This window comes from Leucoraja erinacea, chromosome 2, assembly GCF_028641065.1.
Source record: "Leucoraja erinacea ecotype New England chromosome 2, Leri_hhj_1, whole genome shotgun sequence".
NCBI classification, from domain to species: domain Eukaryota; kingdom Metazoa; phylum Chordata; class Chondrichthyes; order Rajiformes; family Rajidae; genus Leucoraja; species Leucoraja erinaceus.
The window spans coordinates 101,544,102-101,561,735 of NC_073378.1; the positions used below are offsets into that span (position 1 = coordinate 101,544,102).

Genomic DNA, 17,634 nt, shown 5'->3' on the forward strand with positions numbered 1-17,634 from the left:
CATAGAGGGAGTACAGAGAAGGTTCACCAGACTGATTCCTGGGATGGCATGACTTTCATATGAAGAAAGACTGGATAGACTCGGCTTTTACTTTCTAGAATTTAGAAGATTGAGGGGGGATCTTATAGAAAATTACAAAATTCTTAAGTGGTTGGACAGGTTAGATGCAGGAAGATTATTCCCGATGTTGGGGAAGTCCAGAACTAGGGGTCACAGTTTAAGGATAAGAGGGAAGTCTTTTAGGACCGAGATGAGAAAATCATTTTTTACACAGAGAGGTGAATCTATGGAATTCTCTGCCACAGAAGGTAGTTGTGGCCAGTTCATTTGCTATATTTAAGAGGGAGTTAGATGTGGCCCTTGTGGCTAAAAAGATCAGGGGGTATGGAGAGAAGGCAGGTACAGGATACTGAGTTGGATGATCAGCCATGATCATATTGAATGGCGGTGCAGGCTCGAAGGGCCGAATGGCCTACTCCTTCACCTATTTTCTATGTTTCTATGTTCCAGCGGCGGCTTCTTTCTCAGTCCTGGTCACGGCCCCATCCCAAGCCCCGGGCTCGGCGCTCACTTCAGCTCCAGCCAGGGCCTGTGGCAACACCCTCCCCACCAGGTACAAGCGTCGGGCACCGGCAGCTGCCGCCACTCCTCGTTCACCACGAGAGCTGGAGTGTCCCTCCCTCCCAGAGTGTCCTGTCCTGCCTTGCGAGTGCATTGTGACTTCACTCTGGCTTTTTTTCCCAAAATGGGTGAGTTTTTGGGACTGTTTTTAAAATTTAAAGGGTTAATAACTTTGGAAATATAGGTGGGAATGCGACTGGATGATGTTTGTTGCCACAACGGGAAATTGCCACTATGCATGCGTAAATTTTCTATTCGAATGAGGAGACCATGTGGGAGCTCCAACACGGAGACCACGTGGCAAATAGACACAATGCTAGAGCAACTCAGCAGGTCAGCCAGCATCTCCAGATTAAATGGACAGACACACCTCAGGTTGGGACCCTTCCCCAGACTCACGCTGTCAACCCGAGGCATCGCCTGTCCATTATCTCCAGAAGTGCTGCCCAACCCATTGAGTTGCTCCAGTGTTCGGTGTCTGTCTTTGATGTAAACTAGCATCTGCAGTTCCTTGTTATTACATTCTGACGACATGGGAGCTCTGACGCAGATACCATGTGGGAGCATGCACGAGAATAGCCGACTGGCTTGCATAAACCGCTGCATCAACAGTAGCGCGCTGCTACTGAGACATGCAACAGATAAATAAAACAGCGGCCATAAAGAATTGCTTACGTAGGTACGATTTAACATGTTGCATATTACGCAAGTCAGGGAGTACGTATGCATATATCTCCTCATCAATCACCTCATCTCAATCAAGTTAGTAACACTTTTTAGTATCTTAGTATAGTAATAAAGAGGATAAAATCTAGATTACCTCTATCTCGAATCCCGAATGTTGTACATTTAATAAGTCTAATTTTCAAAAAGGTAAAATGATTCTCTATAAAGCAGTGCTAGATGCTTTTGGAATGATACCCAATTATAACAGTTATGTTTGAATTATTTTTTATTTTTATCTGCAGCACATTTGTAGGAGTATACGGATAGGGAATCTACTCGCAATTAAGTACTCTAGGTTAGTATTCCTAAATGCTCCAGGATGAGCATGGCTTTGTGACCTAGGGCCAGAAGAAAAGAAACTCAGTTATAGCTCAGTAGTAAAATCAATCTTGCCTGCTAAGTGGTTTGAGGTTGGATTAAGCGAAGGAGAATTTATTTCCAATTTTCTGTTAAAATACCCAAATATAAACCAATATAGTTTTATAAGCAAAAGTGGCCAATCTATAGCCAAAACAATTTTTATGTTATTTTATTTTCAGAATTTGGGCATCACTGGCCAGCATGGACAAGCCAACATTGATGCTCATCCCTGTTTGTCCTTGCTTAGATGGTCATAGTCATAGAGTGATACCGTGTGGAAACAGGCCCGTCGACCCAACTTATCCACATTGGCCAACATGTCGCATCTACACTAGTCCCACCTCCCAGCGCTTCGTCCATATCCCTTCAAACCTGTCCTATCCATGTACCTGTCTAACTGTTTCTTAAACGATGGGATAGTCCCAGCCTTAACTACCTCCTCTGGCAGATTGTTCCATACACGCAGCACTCTTTGTGTGAAAAGGTTACTCCTCGGATTATATTAAATCTTTTCCCCCTCACCTTGAAATTATGTCCTCTGGTTCTCGATTCCCCTACTCTGAGCAAGAGACTGTGCATCTACCCGATCTATTCCTCTCATGGTGGAAAGCCCTAAGGATTGATGATGTATTTCCAGTTTAGCATTAGGTGTCATTTGGAGGGAAACGTGCAGATATTGGTGCATCCATATTCCTGCTGTTCCTGCAGATATTGGTGCATCCTTAATCCTGCTTCTTCATGTGTATTTAGACACAAATAAATTTGTGACACAAATTAATTTATTAAAGTTAACACGCGAATACAGGAAGTAATCAGGAGGCAAAGCCTTCGACTTACGAGAATTTGAATAAGGAACTGAGACATCTGGAGTATCCCTGGATGTCATGAACACGTCTGGTTTCCATGCCAGAAGTAAAGATATATCTACAATGGAGGGAATGTACAAAGCATTCAACCAACTAATTTCAGGGATAATTGGTTTGCCATAGGAGGAGAGATATACCATCTTGCATTTAGAGGAATGAGAAAAGATCTCATTGTACAAAATTCTTAAGGGCCTTAACATGGCAGATGTCTTGATGATCTTTTGTTGGCTCACGTGAGTCTAGAACCAACGTTCACGGTCACAAAATAAGAGGTTGGCCATTCAGGATGTAGATGAGGAGAACTGTATTCATGCTGAGGATAGTGATTCTGTAGAATTTTCTACCAAGAGGCCAATGAGTAAATTCAATTGAAGCAACATAGATTTTTAATATAATTAGACCGTGGGACCCGTTGGGCCCCGTTCCCCCAACGCTATATTCCACCACTCACCCTTTCCCCTAACGCAACCCGTTTCCACCACTCATCCAATCCCCCAACACAACCCGTCCCCCCTAAGCAAAATCCCACCACTCACCCATAGCCCCCAACTGCGCAGGCGCAGCTCATTTCCCCTCATCCCCAACACTCCCTCCCCACCTCTTCACCCTCCCTCTGCTCTCCCCTCTCCTCCTCCCCTCCTCCACTCGCCTCTTCCTCCCTCTCCATTCCCCTTCCCTCAGTCACTCCCTCCCTCCATAACCCCTCTCTCCTCCCTACCCCACTCCTCTCCCTCTATCTCCCTGCTCCCCCACCCCTCACCTCTCCCCTATACCACTCTGCCACTAAACACAATGTTTAAATAACATTTCTCGTCCTCCCCTCCCCCCCCTTTACAACAATGTAACAAATCTCTTATTGCATTGGGTGGAAGTGTTGACAGGCAATTTATGTAAATGAGATCCCATTGTGACTTCATACGCTGCTAACTGCCAATGGAACAATGCTGACGGCCATTTTATGTAAATTAGATCCCATTGTGACGCCATAGCTGCTAACTGCCAATGCAGATGGAAGAAAATGGAAGTAAGGCGCTATCATGTACTGTTTTTCTATAATTCAGGGCATGACTATGCTCACGCACAGACAGACTCACAAACAAACAAGATAATAGTTTTAGTAATATATACTAGACCAAGTGGGACCCATTGGGTCCCTGTCACAGTGGAGGCCTGGTCCCCCAATGCAACTCGTTCCCCCAACGCAATATTCCACCACTCACCCATAGCCCTCAACTGCGCAGGGGCAGCTCATTTCCCCTTATTCACCCTCCCTCTTTTTAAACTTTAAAACTAATCCAATTGCACTTGCTGCCAGGACTCAGTGTCCTGGGATTTGCAACATTGTAGCGAACAGGGCTACCCATTGTAACGTCATAGCTGTAACTGTCACTGCAACTTCAAGTCATTTTTCTCAAAGTGCGGTTTTGCAAAGTTAAAAATGTCAATAACTTGTAAAATATAACGGTAATCTGAACAAAACTTGATACACCATAGGACAATAGTGGGTGCGTATAGGGCAAATAGATCAAGAGGATGGCATCTCTCTGGCTCTTCACACTGTCCTGACTCACCTGGAAAGACAGGGCACATACGTGAGGATGCTCTTCATAGACTATAGCTCTGCCTTCAATACGGTTATCCCCACCAAGCTCACCACCAAACTCCACCAGCTAGGCCTCAGCTCGCGGATATGCGATTGGATCCTGAATTTTCTGACGGAGCGACCGCAGGCAGTGAGACTGGGCCTGCACCTGTCCTCCACTATCACCCTGACTACCTGCACACCACAGGGCTGTGTACTGAGCCCCATGCTCTACTCCCTCTTCACACACGACTGTGTTCCTGCATTCGACACCAACACCATCGTGAAGTTTGCAGACGACACTATGGTGATTGGGCTGATCACCAACGGTGATGAAACAAAATACAGAGCGGAGGTGCAGAAGCTAGCGGACTGGTGCTCACGTAACAACTTGTCACTAAACACCTCCAAGACCAAGGAGCTGATTATTGACTTCAGGAGGTCAAATAATGGAGAATACGCCCCAATCTCCATCTACGGGGACAGTGTGGAGAGATTGTCCAGCTTTAAGTTTCTGGGCACTCACATTTCAGAGGACCTCACATGGTCCACCAACACCGCTGCGCTGGTCAAGAAGGCACAGCAACGACTGTTCTTCCTGAGAACATTAAAAAAGAATGGTCTGCCCCAACAGCTGCTGACAACCATCTACCGCTGCACCACAGAGAGCATATTAACGTATGGCATCTCTGTGTGGTATCTCAGCTGCACGGAGGCTGAGAGGAGAGTTCTTCAACGCATCGTCCACAGAGCGCAGAAATTGGGACACAGCTACCAGCCTTGGAGGGCATCTACCACACACAGTGCCTCAGGAAGGCCGTCAGCATCCATAAAGACTCCTCACACCCATGTAATGGACTGTTCGAACTACTTCCCTCCGGCAGACGTTACAAGGCCTTCTACGCCCGAACCTCCAGACTCAAGAACAGCTTCATTCCCAGAGCTATAGCGGCTCTGAACCGGCCCTGCTGAGTGCCCCCCACCCCCCATGGACTGTCTCGCTCGGATGGTCACGTCGCACAGAAACATCTGCACTTTAATCTGTTTGAATTGGTTTGACTATTTTACTGTTGTAATGTTCTTTTTACAAACCATGTTCTCGGGGTATCTAAATCTAAATTTTATTAGTTATTTAAGTTATGACATCGGATGGAAGCTGCATACCAAATCTCGTTGCGCTTATGTGCAATGACAATAAAATATATTATTATTATTATTAATAGTGAGTAAGGTGGTCCAAAAATTGTAAAGCTATCGTGTACCATTTTGGCATAATTCAGGGAAAGGGTCAAGAACTTCAAATTCCTGGACATGCATATTTCCAAAGCTCTTTCCTGGTCCCAGCATACTGATGCAATTATAAAGAAACCACATCAGCGCCTCAACTTCCTGAGAAGATTACGGAGAGTCAGTATGTCAAAGAGGACTCTCTCGAACTTCTACAGGTGCATGGTAGAGAGTATGCTGACTGGTTGCATCGTGGCTTGGTTCGACAACTTGAGCATCCATGAGCAGAAAAGAATGCAGAAAGTTGTGATCACTGCCCAGACCATCATTGGCTCTGACCTCCCCACCATCGAAGGGATCTATCGCAGTCGCTACCTCAAAAAGGCTGCCAGCATCATCACAGATCCACACCATCCTGGCCACACACTCATCTCTCTGCTGCCATCAGGTAGAAGGTACAGGAGCCTGAAATCTGGTACATCCAGGTTCATGAACAGCTTCTTCCCCACAGCTATCAGGCTCTCCATCAAACAAACTCTGAATTATAGCAGCCTATTGCACTTTATCTGTTTATTTATGTGTATACATATAGTCTATGCTGCATAGACACACTGAACTGTTCTGTATTCATGCTTACTATATTTTGTTGTGCTGCAGGCAGAATTTCATTGTCCTATCTGGGACATGACAATAAACTCACTTGACTTGAAGAACTCATACAGTCATGCTCATACAGTTATCTACAGTCATGCTCATACAGCCATCATACACTCAACCATCACAACTTTCTTTGTGCAAGATATCTCCAAAAATGACATTGTTTTATCTTTGGCTAATATTTTTACTAGGGCTTCCTGTTGTCATACTTGGTGAAATATTAATTAGATGTCAATCATTCTCACCCGTTCAGATATAATATTTGTAATTTAAATAAAATTAATGTTAAACGTATCTGAATTGTAATGATGATTTTATGATCATTACACAAAGGTTGACTAAGTTTCACCACAGCATTTTCCATGCTACGAAAGTTTCCTGAACTTTTAAAAGAAACGGAGATGAAAAGATTGCAGGAGGAGTTAATTATACACTACTCCAAGGAAATTTACAGAGTAATCAGCCCACTCATTGACATACAAAATGTTTAAAACAAGCTGGCTGTCATTTTCTCAGAACACATGTGGGTCTAGGTGTCTGCAAGATTTATGTAGCAGGATGAAAAATGTCCAAAAAAAAGTCAAGCCTTACATATTCTAACTTAACTTCATTCAAATCAATATGCACAACCACCATGCAATGAAAAAGGTAAAAACTTGGGTATTTAAAAGCAACGTTAAATTGTTTCTAAATAGCTATCATTTCCACTCTCTTATACTGAAAAATAATTTACAATTTAGATGGTATTTTATGTCTTTCAGAAAAATCAGTACAAGTGTACAATTATTGTTAGGAAGAAAAACTATAAAACTACCAACTATGACAGTAGAAGTTACCTGCTTCAATAAGAATGTGGTGGTAGGGGAGACTTTTTCACAAATGCCCAAGTATGATTTCAAACAAAATGGTGAAAACAAGCAAAATGTTTTCAAGATTACTTCCAATCATTCAGTTTTCAATATTAATAATTTTGTCATATGATTGCACAATGGCAGCAGAATTTCAAAATTTCCCAGCACAGCTACTCTGATCTAGAATACAGGGTTATTTGAATTAAAAAAAGTTGTAAGTTCCTGTCCTTTCATACCAGTTTTGTATCCAAATGTTTCCCTGTCCCAGTTACAAAGGGATTTGTTTTATTTTTACTAATTCATACATAGGATGTGAGTTATGCTAACAATGCCGGCATTTATTGCTCATCCCGCTCAACCAGATAGGTTTGCTTAGCTATTTCAGAGGGGCAAACTAGATAAGGACAGACAGATCTCCTTGCCCTTAAGATTCGGTAGATTTTTGCAATACCCTGGTTGTTAGGCATTAATGATCCCGGTAACGTTGTCTAAACGTTGTGGTGGTGGTTGAGCATTAGAAATCTTGAGCTTGACTTAATTTGTATTTATGTGTAGTATTATCTGAACTGATTGGATAGCAGGCAAAACCAAACGTTTCAGTGTACCCAACAATCAGCCTTTCAAGGAACATCCCTGCCCAAGGTCATCTCTTGCAGCCCCAATTTGGCTAGATCTTTTCTTGCTTCCAGTTCCCCACCCCTTACCCCTCACACAATCAGTCTGAAGAAGGATCCCGACCAGAAATTTCACCTATCCATTTTCTCCAAATATGCTGCCTGACCCTCTGAGTTATTCCAGCATTTTGTGTCTATCTTTGGTATAAACCAGCATTTAGTTCCTTTTTAATACATTAAAAGATTATTTTAGTTAGACATTAAATCCGTTAAGTGATTATTATCGTTATCATGTCTATAACTCAACAATGTATGATATTTTTTGCTACAAACACATCTATTGCATATAAATGTAATTTTTTTCTGATGATATTCACTTGTAACTCCACAACTCCCAGTATTACTTTGCAAGTTCCTATTTATAATTGAAAAGTACTTCACTGACATGCCAATATTCCTTTGTGTGTTTTGTGTGGGGGGTGGTGTGGGGGGGTAAGGGGGAAACCGCTTTGGTCACCTCCTCCATGGAGAGGGGAGTTTTTTCAGGTCGCCTCCCCCGTGGCCTAACATCAAGGATCCTTTCCCGGAGACGCGCCCGGGGGCTTCAGCGGCGGGCGCAGCGTGGAATCTCGTTGTGGAGCGGGTGAGCCCTCGCTGGGGCTCGCTGGAGGGGAGCGCTCCATTTCGCTGGCCCAGGGCTGCAGGCAGCCTGAAGACGCGGTCTGCAGAGTTCCAGCTGGCGCAGCGTCTACAGCCCGGGATCCCTCGTGGGGGACCTGGGGGAAGAAGAAGCCATCACTGCCGGCCCGCGGCCAACTTCTACCGCGAGTCCGGCATGGACTCACCATCACCCCTGGAGGGAAGTTTCGACCGCCGACCCTGCAGTCTACGGTGCTTCTGGCTGCGGCGGAGTCTTTAAATCTCGACCGATCGGCCTACACCATCTTAAAGCCGCGGTCTCCGGTGAGGAAGAGCCGATCCTGGACTGACTCTGGACTCTGGTCCTGTCCACTGGGGGGAAATGGAGGAGGACTGGCCAAATTTTGTGCCTTCCACCACAGTGATGATTGCTGTGGTGGATGTTTGTGTTACAGTTTTATTGTGGTTGTGTGTTCTTTATTATTGTACTGCTGCTGACAACCCAAATTTCCACCGACCCTGGTTGTGTGGCAATAAATTATATCTATCCTATCTATCTATCTATCTATCTATAATGTTTGGCCATTCAAGATCCATAATCAATACCAGGCCAACCATCTCTTTTGCCACATAAATTAAATCTATTGTCTATTGTCTATTGTCTATTGTCTAAATCAATTTGTTCTAACCTGGTGCTCAGAGAACTGATCAATGTATATAATGATGTTCAAAGTCTAGATCTCTGAAAGTTAAATCTTTTTACCTTTAGCCGATGAAGTTCAAGAATGCTTTAATTTTCAAAACACTTACAAGACTGGTGGCACAATTCGACAATTGCACAATGTCTTTTAGTTAATGGTTTTATAGGAAACAGTCTTATTGAAATGCAGAAAAAATAATAATTTGATGTATAATTGGAAGTCTTCAATAATGCATCCAAATATTGTTCACTTAATATGATTTTCAAAATTTGTATTTTATCAACTGTCCAATGCAATGTCACAGGAAAGACACATGGAGCTGTTACACAAATGCATGAAAGGAAGAAATTATTTTCAGAACTAATCCACTCAAGAGATTTCAATTCTATGCAACTAACCAAGTTGTTAGTCTCATCAGTTACCGTAGTAAGAGCACCATATCAAATAGAAGTATACATGAGGAAAGCCCAGTCTGTTTTTACATAAAACTAGATTGACTCTAACCACATTAGTATAACACTTACACCAACGTATCAACAATTCTCATCTGAAGGTACCACATAGAATGCTACACAGAAAGATTATGTATTCCCATTCATGAAAATTGTATTGCAACAGTAAGCTAGCAATATTTATAGCATTTACAGTTAAAGAATAAGAGCATTGGGAAACTGGGCTGGCTGCCAGGATGTCTAACACCAATCAATCCTAAGACAAATGTTTATGCAGTCAATGCTAAATGCAGCCATTTTACAAAGCAAAACGCAAATATATATTGACCATCCTATAAGATATACCGTACTTCCCGGCAATGAAGACGCACGCCATTTTGAGTTACTACATTTTGAAAAAAAGGTTGGCGGGACAGGATCAAGGGTTTGGTTTAGTCCAGGGGTTGGCAACCTTTTTTGCATAGGGGCCAGGACCCATGTCTGTGTGCGGATGGCAGGCCACATCTATTGCCATAGTTAATAAATAGAGGCAATAATACACACTAACTAAATTAGTAATAACATATCCTAATAATACATAGTTTTCACGTGTTTATCAATTTGTTTTTTGCAGTTTCCAGATCGCCTTCGTGCCCCGGGACTAGCTGCAGTTCCTAGATTCCTTGTGTCCCAGGACTGGCTGCAGTTCCCAGGTCGCCTGCGAGCTCCGGGACTAGCTGCAGTTGCCAGGTCGCCTGTGAGCCCCGGGTCTAGCTGTAGTTCCGCTGTCGGGTCCCGTGACCGCTCGCAGCCACCCAAGCGACTGAATGAGTTGCTGGCATGATCCCCAACCCCCTCCTTCTTAACGCTCCTGCCCTTCCCACAACTTTATCCCCGGCGGCCCAGCCGTGCTGACCCGAGCCAGACTCCCCACACGCTGTGTAAGGAACTTTTCTCCCCCCCCCCCCCCATAGTTCCTGCAGAAGGGCGAGTGTAGTTCCCATAGTTCGTTTGGCCGAACGCACTATTCTCTGCAGAGCCTTCTTGTCCTGGGCAGAACAGTTCCCAGACCAAATCGTGATATTTCCGGACAAGATGCTTTCCACAGCCGCTGAGTTGAAGCACCGGAGGATCCTCAGAGAAACTCTGAATTTCCTCAATTGTCTGAGGTGGTAAAGGCTTGCCTTACTCATGAGTGCTGCAGCGTGTAATGTCCATGTCATATCCTCAGAGATGTGGACTCCCAGGTATTTAAAACAGTTCACCCTATCCACAGTATCCCCATTTATCTTCAATGGTGTGTACGCCCTCAGATGATGTGTCCTCCTAAAGTCCACAATCAGCTACTTAGTTTTTTTGATATTCAAGAGGAGGCTGTTGTCCTGACAGCTGAGTGCCAGATCAGCCACCTCCTCCCGGTAGGCCTTCTCATCGTTATCTGAGATCAGGCCCACCACCACAGTGTCATCAGCAAACTTGATTATCGAGTTGGAGCTGAACCTGGCCACACAGTCATGTGTGCACAGGGAGTAGAGTAGGGGGCTGAGGACGCAACCCTGGGGGGATCCTGTGCTCAGGGTGAGGGACTTCAATGTTGACCCCCATCTTGACTACCTGGGGCCTGGTGGTGAGAAAGTCCAGGACCCAGGCACACAGGGGGGTGTTGAGCCCCAATTCCAGCAACTCCTCGGCCAGTCTGGTGGGGACTATCGTGTTGAAGGCTGAACTGAAGTCTATGAACAGCATCCTCACATAGCCCCCCTTCTGCTGTCAAGATGAGAGAGAGTGGTGTGCAGAACCTGGGAGACCGCATCGTCCGTGGATCTGTTCGGACGGTATGCAAATTGTAGCGGGTCCATGTTGCGAGGGAGGAAGGTGCAGATGTGTTTCTTGACCAGCCTCTCAAAGCATTTCATGACTACCGAGGTGAGGGCCACCGGACGGTAGTCATTCAGACAGGCTGAGGAGGCATTTTTTAAGTACCGGTACAATGATGGATCTTTTGAAGCAGGCAGCGACCGTGGACTTGGCCAGGGAGAGGTTGAATATTGTAGTGAGCACCGGAGCCAGCTGCGTAGCACAGGACTTAAGTACTCGCCCCGAGATGCCATTGGGGCCTGCAGCTTTCCTCGTGTTCACCTGAGTCAGAGCCCTCCTCACGTCATGCTCAGACAACGAGAATGTGTGCACATTCCTCCCATCAGCTTCGATAGCCAGCACAGCCAGCATTGTCGTTAGTCGGCAGACCTGGGGTGATGTTGCCCGTCTCAAAACGAGCGTAAAAGGAGTTCAGGTCATCCGCTAGGGACGTGCCGGCACTACCAGTTGAGGGGGGGGGGGGGGGCTGCTCCGGTAGTTGATTACAGTCCGTAGCCCCTGCCACAGGCGTCTGGTGTCCTGCTGCTCCAACTGTGACTCCATCTTGTCTCTGTGCCTCCTTCACCGCCCTTCGCAGTCGTTAGGACAATATCTTGTAGATGTTCATATTTCCGGATGCCAGACCCGAGTTGTAGGCAGCGGTACGAGCATTCAAGGCCACTCACGAACGGACCTGTCTACCCAAGGTTTTTGATTCGGAAACGGTGCTTACCCTTACTGTGGGGACAATGTTGTCAGTTATTGTTGCGATTAAGTCCGTGATTGCTTCCGCAAACTCACTGAAGTCACTGGAACTTGCTTGGAACATATTCCAGTCGACATCTGTCAGTGCATCTTGGCAGCATGGCCTCTGACTGGTCGGACCACCACTTTACGTCCCTCGTCACTGCCGCTTCCCGAACTATCCTCTGTTTATACTCCAGCAGCAGGAAAATGGCAGCGTGGTCAGATTCTCCTAAGGGAGGGAGTGAAACGGCCTTGTAGCCCATCCAGAACGGCGTATAGCAGTGGTCCAATGTTCTTTCCCCCCTGGTGGCACACGTGATGTGTTGGTAGAAGTTCGGCAAGACCTTCTTGAGATTTGATTTATTAAAATCTCCAGCCATCACCGTAGCCGCATCCGGGTTCCGGGTTTTGATGTCGACATAGCACATCGTGTAGGGCCGATAGTGCCACGTCGGTGTCCGCATGCGGTGGAATGTAGACGGCTGTGGCGATCACTGAGCCGAACTCCCGGGGAAGGTAGAAAGTCAAAGTCAAAGTCAAAGTAAAAGTATCCTTTTTTGTCATTCAGACCTTTCGGTCTGAACGAAATTTCGTGCCTGCCGTTATACATATAATAAAAAAACAAAAACACACAATAAACACAAATTTAACATCCACCACAGTGCGTTCACCAGGCACCTCCTCACTGTGATGGAAGGCAAAAATCTTAAAGTCTTTGTCTCTTCCCTCCTTGTTCTTCCTCTGTGCTGAGGCGATCCAGGCCTCCAATGTTGTGACCCCACCGGGTGATGGTAAGTCAGTCCTGCGGCTGAATCCAGCTCCACGAATGGGCCGGTTCAAACTCCGCGACCCAGGGTAGTCGAAGCTGTCGAAGCTGCCGCCCTCCAGTCCAGCGGAAGAAGCTGTTGGTGCGGGAGCTCCGGAAAAACAGGTCACCAACCTGTTACCTGCGAGCACCCGATGATGTCGTCCACTGGGCCCGCGGCTGATCCTCCGAAGTCGTAACGCCGCCACAGCCCTGAAGTCGCGCCGCCGCCAGAACGCCGCCTCAGCTCCAAGTCAGGCCGCCGCTGGAATGCCGCCACAGCTCCGTCGGGCCACCGCTGGAACGCCGCCACAGCTCCAAGTCGGGCCGCCGCTGGAACGCCTCCACAGCCCTGAGGCCGCCAGCTCCGCCATTAGGCCTCAGAGCAGACAGAGACGGGGGACACCACAAGAAAAAGTCGCACCCCCCTGAAGGAAGAGACTAAAACCATGTTTCTTAACCACACTTACACAACCTAATACAGTAAACTAAAACAGACAAAAGAAAACAACAAAATAAAAGGAAAAACAGATATACTGGAGGCGAGCCGCAGCTGCCAGACAGCGCCGCCACTACCGGTCGGCATGAGATCATCAGGTGCTCCAGATCCGCCGAGCAGGAACGGGAAAGCATCTTGATATTTCCAGTTGTTATTGGTCATGACCAGTTGTTATTGGTCATGAAGTAGACTCCTCCACCCTTGGAATCCCCAGATGCTTCTCTTCTGTCAGCATGACAGTGATGGACTCGGTTGGGCAGATTACCAGATCCGGAATCAGTGAGGTCAGCATGTTTCGGTCAGGTAGAGGATGTTGCAGTCCCTTATGTCCCGCTGGAATCTGACCCTAGGCCTGAGGTCATCCAGCATGTTTTCCAGGGACTGGACATTCGCCAGAAGAATGCTGGGCTCTCAGCCCATTCCGAATCCCCCCCCCCCCCCCCTCGCTTACCCCGATGTTTTCTCCGGGTTTTCTTTGTAGCCGCGCTCCCATTGTTGTTGCAGCAGCCTGTTGATCTCTGCTGACCACGCTGGTAAGTACAGTGTTTAAAAAGTCTCCGTTTACGCTAGGGTTTAAATTTAAGAGAGTTTCCATGCTATACTTTGTTAGTACTAGGGAGTTGGAACTTATAAATAAGTTAAAAGGGAACATGAAAGTTAAAAATACGCAGTTTTCGTGGAGCTGCCACGACGGCGACTGGACAGGGCTGCGCCATTGAGCCCTTCGAGCCACACCGCCATTCAATGTGATCATGGCTGATCATCCACGATCAGTTGCCCGTTCATGCCTTCTCCCCATAGATTCTAGGAGCTAGTGGAGTCAAGGAATATGGGGAGAAGGCAGGCACGGGTTATTGATAGGGGACGATCAGCCACGATCACAATGAAGGGCCGAATGGTCTCCTCCTGCACCTATTTTCTATGTTTCTATCCCCTGACTTTTGATCAAAGTTAAGAGTTTGATTTTTTTTGATAACCATGTCCACATCGGGTTAATTTCTTTAAATATTAATCCTTCAGTTTTAAATAAAATTCACTTCACCTCAATCACACAGATCAAATTTGAATATTACTTTAATTTTGTCAACAAATTAAAATTATTGTTTTATTAAAACAGTGGAATGCTGAAACACAGAACTTACCTTCATGTACAGTTACTCCACAGTTGTCACACTGGACAATTTCATCAGCATCTTCACTGTTATCTCCTAGACATACACAACATATCTGTACAAAGTCCATTTTCTGAGAACTGAAGTTTTGGTCTCTGTCTGTTAAAAAGGTTTCCTTAAAAAAAAAACAAAAGTACAAGTTGAATTACACTAGAAACTAGTTTCAAGAAGAAATTATTTCTCCAGTTTGTGACAATGCAATTCACTAGGATTTCCGAATAATATTTGAAAACTTCAGGTTATTTTTTAAAAAGAGCTCTGAGCTTGGATTCAGACTTTTCAATTGTCAACTCAAACTAATAAATGTTGATAAATACAACTTTTCTTCCCTATCAACTCCCCACTCAAACTTCGGTAATAATAATAACCCAGTAACAATAATAATAGTGGTGGTGGTGGGATGATATCATGCTTTTGCTGTGTATGTACAGTGAGACTAAAATGAATAATTGCTATTATCAGGTGGGGCATGGGGACACAAGAGACTGCAGAGGTATGAATCAAATAAAAAACAAAGTATTGCAAGAACGCAGCAGATGAGGTAGCATCAGTGGAGGGAAATGGGCAGGACGTTTCAGGTCGGTCCCTTCTTTAGACTGATGGAGTGGAGGGGGAGAAAGCTTGTAAACAGAGGGAGGAATAAAGAAAAAATGGCAAGTGCTAGGTGGATAAAGGTGAGATTATTGGCAGATGTTTGGAGTTAGTAACAAAGGCTAGAGATGAAACGGATGCAAAAGATGAGGTATATATACACGTATATATAGGTGTTTCCGTAAATACAAGCACTCAGTAGTGAAACTGAAGATCTCCAAACTTACAGATTATTTTCCTGTTTTTTTAATGTAATATTCCCATTGGTTTATATCCTGTATTGTAAGTGTAGAGTCAAAATAATGAGATGACGCAAAAATAAATAATTCTGTTTTTACAAAGAAAAATATTAGTCCCTTTGTTTTCGTGCCTTTTTAATGACATTTTTCAAGGATTTCATCAAATGCTTGGGCTAATTTGTACGAAAAAGATTACATTAATTTTGCAATTAAATAACTCTATCCAAGCCAAATTCTGATTATGCGTATGATTTATCACCCAATTTGATGGTTTTCTGATGCCCCAAGTTCTTGCAGCACAACCCTGAGTAGCAGTGTCCCTTTGGTCACGTGTGAAATGTGTGAGTTAAAAGCAGAGTAACCGTTTTTATATATATTGTTTCTTTTTTTTGGTTTAAGCTTTATATTGAAAAACCTAATAATGAACAGAACTGAAAATCATGAAATAAAAATCTAGTTTGCTCACCTATATTATCGATGTCTCATTCTGTAGTCCCTCCCGTTGTTTAACCTCGTCAATGCTATAACTGTTTTTTTTTGCACTCATCGTGATTTTTTATTTTTATTCAAACAACACGATTACAATGACCCTGACGGAAATTACGGGCCTCGTGGTGGGTTACATGCCGACATTTTGAAAGAGTGCTTAGAAATCAGTATGAGACAGTATCCCATTTGTCTTATAAATTAAAAGAAATTCCTCGTTTTTTTCAAATTTTGAAAGTATTTTATTTTGGTCGATTTTGATTACAAATTAGCTCAAAGGATCGTAGGTGGGCCCATTTTTAATGGTGTGGTATTTCATTATGATTTAATAACTTTCAAATTTGGCTACTCATGTCACAGGTTGGAACCCTTATTTACAGAAACACCCATATAATATATTGGATGAAAATACAAATGGGCTGGTTAGCAAGTAACACAAAAAATGTAACTGTGGACAGGGAGTACGGATGTCAAAGAATCCAGCAGAATTTAGATCAAATACAGATATTGGGGAAGAAATGGCAGATGGAGTTTAATCCAGACAAGTGCACTTTTAGTGGGTCAAATGTAAAGATAATGACTACAGTAAAGAATAGGACAACAGCATTAACATATGGAGGGATCTTGGGGTCCTCGTCCTTAGATTCCCAAATGTAGCAACACAAGTAGATAGAATGGTAAAGGCAGCGTATGACATGTTTACCTTCATCAGTCGGGGCCTTAAATATAAGACTCAGGAAGGCTTATCGCATTTATTGAAACTTTGCTTATTCGATGCTTGGAATACCGCATACAAGTTTTCTTCACCCCTTCTACAGGAAAGATATAGACGCATTGGTGAGGGTGAAGCAGGGGTGTACCAGAATGCTGCCTGGATTAGAGGGTATTAGATCTAAGGAGAGGCTGCACAGACTAGGATTGTTTCCTCTGGTGCGTTGGAGACACAATAGAAATTTATAAAATTATGAAAGTCATCAATAAGGTGAACAGTTGAAACCTATTCCTCAGGGTGGAAATGTCAAAGACCGGAGGCATAACTTAAAGGTCAGAGATGGAAAGTTTAAATGAATTGTGTGGGATGCTTTTTTATACACAGTGGTAGATACCTGAATGACTGGAAGCGGAGACTGTAATGGCATTTAAGGAGCTTTTAGATAGACTCATGAAGGGGTGTGGAGCATAAGCAGGCAGAAGGGATCAGTTTAAAAAGGCATCATTTTTGGCGTGAACATTGTGGGCTGAAGGATCTATGCCTATGCTGTACTGCTGTATGTTCCATGAAATTCAAGAGAAACTTATATTCCCCAAAAATCTGGAACCTGCTGTCACATGGGGTAGATGAGGCAAAAGGAACAAAATTATAACATTATTAACTACATGAAGCAGTAATCAAAAGAGTTAAAATAAAAAAGTAAAATGCCTACAATCCATTTTTTCCACCCACATTAATATTTTGTTTTCTTCCCACCCTAGAAGCAAACAATTTTCACATAACACTTTCAGATTCTCAGATTTTTAGTTTCTCAGGCAAAATATTCAGTTGCATTAGAATCTAAGCTGAAATCATGTACCTAATACAAATAATTACAAAGAATGCAAAGTAGTGCAAAATGCTAGAAATTATAATACACTAGTTTCTGGTGTGCTTTCACCAATGCCATATTCAGCTCCCAGCAAAATAAAATACATAATTGGCAAAAGAGGAGGCTTACACCTAGCTAAAAGTCTCCTAAAGGTTACTGATGCATCTGCTTCCATCGCCACCCCTGGTAGTGCATTCCACTAAAAAATAACTCTCCTTTAACATCTCCTTGAAAAACATTTCTTCCTACCTTCCCTCTAATATTAAAACTTGCCTTCTATAGTCGATAGAACCTCAGTTAACTTAGCTTGTCTATTTAATTTCATTTATCATCTTATAAAATAACACTGCCTTACACACTGCTGAATACACCTTTAGTTT

The 17,634-nt window shown here is 44.1% G+C and overlaps 1 protein-coding gene across 2 annotated transcripts in view; it reads right to left on the reverse strand.

The window, feature by feature from the left end:
- phf14 (PHD finger protein 14) overlaps positions 1–17,634 on the reverse strand; it is a 198,456-nt gene that overhangs the window by 151,354 nt on the left and 29,468 nt on the right. For both annotated transcript variants that reach the window (XM_055662012.1, XM_055662004.1), the window contains exon 4: positions 14,326–14,470. In XM_055662012.1, the coding sequence (XP_055517987.1) occupies positions 14,326–14,470 (145 nt within the window). The remainder of the gene's footprint in view (positions 1–14,325; positions 14,471–17,634) is intronic.